This window comes from Temnothorax nylanderi, unplaced genomic scaffold, assembly GCF_030848795.1.
Source record: "Temnothorax nylanderi isolate EJ_2023f unplaced genomic scaffold, tnyl_v1.0 TNYL_tig0405_pilon, whole genome shotgun sequence".
In the NCBI taxonomy this organism is placed as follows: Eukaryota; Metazoa; Arthropoda; class Insecta; order Hymenoptera; family Formicidae; genus Temnothorax; species Temnothorax nylanderi.
In genome coordinates this window covers 1-6152 of record NW_027249467.1, presented here as the reverse complement: position 1 = coordinate 6152, position 6152 = coordinate 1, and the positions used below count along the sequence as shown (strand labels likewise).

Genomic DNA, 6152 nt, shown 5'->3' with positions numbered 1-6152 from the left:
TTTTACAAATATTATTAAATATATTTATTTGCAATCTTATAAAAATATTTTTGAAAATATTTTTTTGATATGATCTGGCGGACATAGAAACATTCTAAAAATATTTTTGTGAATTATTTTAATCTTCCTAAAAAATATTTAAAAAATATTTAAAAAATATTTTGTGCTGTTATGGGATAGGCCGGTAATATAGAAAATGATAGAAAACGAATTAAAACGAAATTAAAAATGTTCGACATTATCGACATCGAGGAAGTTCGGCCGTCACGCCAGGATTCCCTTAAGCCCGTGTCACACTACGTATTACGGACGCGGATTGGATTGAGATTGCGGATCGCGAATCAGAATTCAGCCAATCACAGATGAGCTGCTCGTCTAAGATTGGCTGAATTACGATCCGCGATCCGCAATCCCAATCCGATCCGCGTCCGCAATACGTAGTGTAACACGGGCTTTAAGTAATGTCTAAAGATGCTAATACGGCTCTGTGATTGGTTCATAACATCTTAAGATCGTACTTAAGATGGTCTTAAACATGGTGGAAGTAATAAGGTGTGCTATCTTCTCGGACGAATTTTCGTCACATTCTGCGCAGCACCAGAGAGAAACCTGAGAGAGGCCATCCCGGCCTTTTTCGTGTGTTGTGTAGGAACCAGACAATATAGCCAACCCCGAAACGTTAAAAATCTCTGTAACGCCAGTGCCGACACTCAACACTTTTCTTTGTTTTATATAGATTCATCATCAGTATTCTTTTGTCTTTAGCACGATGTACACGAGGCGTAGTTTGTAAGAATAAAGATTATTAAGATATACGTGATATCTCATTACAACCTCGCATTCAGAACAATAGCTAAGGCAGTGCCCACAGTTGCATTTTCCGACGCGCCGCCTGAGAAAGTGCAACTCAACTACGTCGTTTCGCTCGGTAACCGCATATGGTTTGCGTCCGTGCTAATGGTTCGTGTCCGAACTAGCCAGCTGGAGGGGATCTGCTGGCCGCGGCGGCCGCGCTCGGCCGGCCCGGCGCTCGGCAAGCTTCGAGCGAGGAGAGAAGGACAGATATACGATCTGCTGTCTCCTTCTCTCTTGAGCTGTGACGTCGCCGGCGTTGCCGCTAGCACGCGCCGGCTATACCACGATGCCACGCAATGCCACGCATTTCGGGTATCGCGTACGGTGTCTCGCCGAGTGCCAAGTCTCGAGTTCGCAAATCGACGATGCGCTACGTTACATTTATAAATATGTATTTAATTATATTTACAGTTTTTATATTTATAACTTTTAAATATATATATATGTATATACATATATGTAATATATATATGTATATATATAATATTATATATATATATATATATATATTTATAAATGTAAAAATTGTAAATAAAATGAAATAAATATTTATAAACACTAATTCAGGAAGGAAAGGATTTAGGAGTAGAGAGAGCTATGCATAAATAAAATATAGATATCAAGAGACACGGTAGTGTCTCGCGCCAAGTACACGCGGAGCGAGACCGACCGTGACTCTTTTACGCGACGCGAGTTGCGAGTACTCGAGATGTTGAGATCTCATATAACGAGTGAACGGATCAAGTTTTAAGTAGGCTTGATCGATAGCTTGGGTCGATTTGGGGGGGGTTTCTCTTATAATATTCCGCTACGTGCCCTACGAGCGGAAATATTGCGACGCAAAGTCCAAATGTGAAAATTTATTTTTAAGATACTACTTCTTCTACTTCTACGTCGACCGTCTCTCATGCCATGCCATCATTTCATTGGCTGGAGTCGCGTCCTTTTCACTTTTTCGACACCAGGGCGGTGCTAGTATCGCCAGCACATATGTATACGTGTGTGTACTGCGCGAGTGTAGATAGTGCGTTTAGCGCGCTGTCAGTCAGTTCATATATATCACGTGATCAGAGAAAATGTCCCTTTCACTTTTTCGACACTGGCGGCGCTTTCGCGCAGTGCAGATATAGTGCGTTCATACGTGTGTGCTGTACTGCGCGCAGTGCAGATAGTGCGTTCAGTGCGCTGTCACGTCACAGTCAGTTCACTTAACCTATATCGTTGAGAGAACGGTAGTGTCGTCGGAGCGAGACCGACCGTGATGTGATAGTAACTTACGATAATTTACTCGTTTACGCGGAGTAAATTATCGTAAGTTATCTCCCGTTTACGCGAAGGAATTATTCGTAAGTTACTACAAAAGTAACGCTCGCGTAAACGTATGATATACGTGATGATGACTCTTTACGCGACGCGACGATTAATTCAAGGTAATTGTTTTAATAATATAATTATCCTATCCTATATATAACTACGTTTACGCGAGTGTTTACACAGGTTAACCTAGATTGTTGTGCATAACATGGATCTTTCTTATTTACTCGCATGGAGGAAACGATCGTCGCTAATCAGAGACTGTTTTTTCTTCATCATTGAGGAATATAATTATATCTTGGGTGAGTTTATCTTAGATTTTAATTATTATACTTTACTGCAAATTTTCAAAACGTTTTATTTCATGTATCTTAGCACGTCTGAAAGAAACGAAGAGATATTAACGGAAATGAAATTTATATTATCACAGCTTTTGATGAATTTATTGAGAAAGTTATGCACCGGACGATCATTCGATTTGCAATTAGGGCTATCGGTTCTCTTTATGTTATCAGAACAAGAGGCGTGCAGTTGGCTTTCCACCGTTTCTACATCGTAAGAAAATAAATCTATTTTTCGATAATTAATTTTCGATAATAATGTGTAAAGATTTATATTTGTAGATTTCAGACCGATCATATTCAGCATTGTACAATCTCAACTTTGGGATATGAATATTCGCGCTTGGGGCAAAATCGATCATTGACACAAACGTTTGAGAGTTACAAGCTATTGCATATTTGGGCACAACGACTGTCACGTTATTCAATAACTTCTAAAGGTACGCTCATGCATTATCATTGAGTCTATTTTTATATTAAACGCAAATCTTGTTATACATATGTGTCAATGTATATATTTTTAATACATTTACAGAAGTTTTAACAAATAGTGCTTCGAGCAAAAGAAAAATTTTACAGCAGATCATAAACAGTACCTAATAAAGAGAACGTGATTCCTTTATTAAAAGATTATTGTTGTAGCTTCGGATTTAATTTCAATGATTGCCTTTTGAATTATTTACAAATATTACTAAAAACGTGGAATCCAACGATAACCGTTTCGAATACAAGCGTGAATAAAGGCAAATGATATAAGAAAATAATATGTATTTGTGACAATTAATTTAATATTTGGATATTTACATATTTTTATACGTAGATCATTTTCGTATGATATTGAACACCAATTTAATAATCGAGTAATATATTATAGAGTTACTTATCTGTAAAGATGAAATCGATGAATTAAGAAAGAAATGTAATGGAGTTGTTGCGCAAATGGAAGATAAATCCATGTTGAAGCGATGTATCTCTACGTTATGGGAACATGTAAGCTATAAAAATGTTGGATAGTATAGTTTCTTATAATGTGAATTTTACATTTAAATTTCCAGATTACATTTTACCACTATGAAGTGTTTATTATACTAATGGATCTCATAGGAGACAAAAATATGGAAAAGAGAAATTATCTTTGCTTCTTGCAAAATTACACTCGGAGCGGGTAAATTATAATAATTTCGCATATATTAATTTTGAATTTAATAATCATACTATCAATCATGACAGGCTTCCTACACCAATGGAACACGATGAGTGGATACAGCTTAATCCTGGACATAGTACGTTGCCGCCGATAGCCCAATGGAGACTTCCGTTCTTGCTTAAAGTCGATATTTGGAAAATCATTAGTAAATATATTTCAGAAATAAATTTATGGCCAGCACTTGGATGATTACTTAACTTAATTTCACATTTTATTAATTCTCGTTACTAGCACCTGAGTTGAATTTAAGAACATACGGCAAGTGGCTTGACATCGCACCCGTACTTAATTTGGAGGCACATCTCATATGCACATTAGCTATTAAAGATGAAGTGACACAAGTATGGGGAAATAATTCTACTGCATCGAAAAATACTGCATGGTCGCTTTATCCGAAAAATACCACGTTGCTCAAAGATATCAAGAAATGTATACAACGGATGACAGATTCAGATGGATTCTATTATGGTACTGCAGCATTGTACTATGTCGTAAATCATACACCTCCGGGTGCTGATCGCGTTGCTGCCGCGAAAGAATGTTACGAGTATGCTCAGCTGGCGGCACAGAATTCCACTAAATTCGAAGAAGGAATGTTAGAAGTACGGTAATCTCTGTGTAAAGTACGTGTCTATGTTGTAAAAAATATATTGACTTCTATGGCTTTTACTTTCAGAAAATTAAATCCAAATATTTGAGATTTACGTCCGAGCATATTCTACGTACGTACGGATTGGAGAAAGATGAGTATCTTGCTCTAATTGAAAATCCGTGCAAGCTGGTGTATGAATTGTATAACGAAGAAAGCATACCATTACGATATCGAACTGCAACCAACTACAGACCCGATATTAACGCTGCTGTTAACGAGCTGGGTAAACTGTTCTCGTTGAATACGATAAAATTGCGTATGGATTTATTGGAAGAATGGCTACAATCTAATGCCAGGTATACCGAATTGTCTCAAAGCTTTACAGAGACGTTTTTAGCGACGAAAGAGTCTGATCAGAATACCAACTATGAAGATAATTTACTTAGGTAATATTGTTGGTACACCATTTTTTTATATTCAATTTCTAAATCAACAATTGATTGTGAAATATACTTAATTGTAGGATATGTTATATGCTGGAATATGGAGATATGGATTTGTTTGCACAATTTCTTATAAACATAGGTTTCGGCAATCGTCATGGCGAGACTGAATATAGTTGTAACGTACGATATCGAGTATTTCGAATATTGCAGACTGTCGTTGATACTACAACGTTAGAGGAATTGACCAAGCAAGATATATGTACCTTTAGGTATAAATAATTATAATAAATTATTGTTTATTTTATCGGCAGAATATAAATTTTTCTTGCATATTAAAACGTTGATCTCACTTCAATATTTCAGAAAGTATATGAAATCGTTACAGTACACCGGCAAATTGGAATCTTTAGAATTATGTTACAGCGTTGATACATTTGACACATGTTGTAAACGAGATATTCAAACTTGAGAATATCAATCCGTGATGTTAAGATACAGTTAAAAGGACTTTGCTTCTAAATTTTAGGATATTGATAATTATGAAGTGAGCGAAATGTAAATCTGTGAGGTAAATGAGAAATAGTCAAAAGAGAAATATGTTGATTAGTGCCAAGAAGAAAACGTAGCAATTAATTGGGCTGATTGAATTGGCAGATCAAAGTGGCATTTTTTTCGTATCAAGTAATGAAATGGTTTGATGTTTATATGACTAGCGTCTATGTATTATATTATAATTATAATCTTACAATATCATAATATTTTATGTGTCAAAATATATTGACCAGTAGTCATTTTTTTATGGCACGTTTATAATACCAATTGTCTGTGGTAAGCAGTAAAATGACGTGCGATAGATGCAGGCGCACATTTGACTCGAATTAAAATACAAATAAATTGTAATAATGTTATAATATGAAGTTTGTAGTTCGTGGTTAGTCTTTTGAAAGAGAGGAGATAAATATTAACTTGACATTGTTTTCTGCTGAACGCACCTGATGACATACATGATGTCCGTTGATTATACATTGTACCCATGTTCTTTAAATTACGCCAACTACAAGAGAATATATATATTGCTTTGAAAAATAATTGTAGTGCAACTACTCTTAAAAAATAAAACAAAATTGTGTTACCTAACTCAACCCAAGTGGTATGTATCTTTGTATTCCTGAGGATCTTTCTATCAACCCAAGTGGTAGTAGTTTTAATTCTCCTTGATAAAATTATAATATTACAAAGAATTATTTAATCATTTTAATCACAAAGAATTAAAGAGGTAACATTATAAAATAAAAATATTTAATTAAAATAAAATAAATAAATTTTTTCTTGTAATATGTATTTACGGTGTATTCATAGAAGATATCCATATGTATTGTAAAAATTGCAATTTTTAT

General features: G+C 35.2%; 1 protein-coding gene across 7 annotated transcripts; it reads left to right on the top strand.

Annotated features, from left to right (window-relative positions):
- The first annotated feature begins 1560 nt into the window (after window positions 1-1560).
- On the top strand, window positions 1561-5897 carry LOC139782340 (kinetochore-associated protein 1-like). 7 transcript variants are annotated; one of them, XM_071721339.1, is made up of 11 exons: window positions 1561-2285; window positions 2353-2471; window positions 2545-2724; window positions 2793-2950; window positions 3046-3500; window positions 3566-3675; window positions 3741-3862; window positions 3949-4319; window positions 4394-4755; window positions 4833-5024; window positions 5119-5897. In XM_071721339.1, exons 5-11 carry the CDS (start codon window positions 3450-3452, stop codon window positions 5222-5224), a joined length of 1314 nt encoding a protein of 437 aa, XP_071577440.1. In that variant the 5' UTR covers window positions 1561-2285; window positions 2353-2471; window positions 2545-2724; window positions 2793-2950; window positions 3046-3449; the 3' UTR covers window positions 5225-5897. The 7 variants fall into 7 exon arrangements, with proteins under 7 accessions (XP_071577440.1, XP_071577439.1, XP_071577435.1 ...); XM_071721338.1 differs by having other exon boundaries at window positions 1562-2201; window positions 2407-2471; window positions 2600-2724; window positions 3385-3500; XM_071721334.1 differs by having other exon boundaries at window positions 1562-2201; window positions 2407-2471; window positions 3385-3500.
- The last annotated feature ends 255 nt before the right edge of the window (window positions 5898-6152 follow it).

What these genes read in the sequence shown, in the direction of transcription:
- LOC139782340 (XM_071721334.1), top strand. Translation starts at nt 2,579, where the DNA reads ATGAAATTTATATTATCACAGCTTTTGATGAATTTATTGAGAAAGTTA. An exon ending in TTATTCAATAACTTCTAAAG is followed by an intron (nt 2,951 to 3,384) that starts GTACGCTCATGC and finishes AATATATTATAG; the next exon opens with AGTTACTTATCTGTAAAGAT. An exon ending in TATGAAGATAATTTACTTAG is followed by an intron (nt 4,756 to 4,832) that starts GTAATATTGTTG and finishes ACTTAATTGTAG; the next exon opens with GATATGTTATATGCTGGAAT.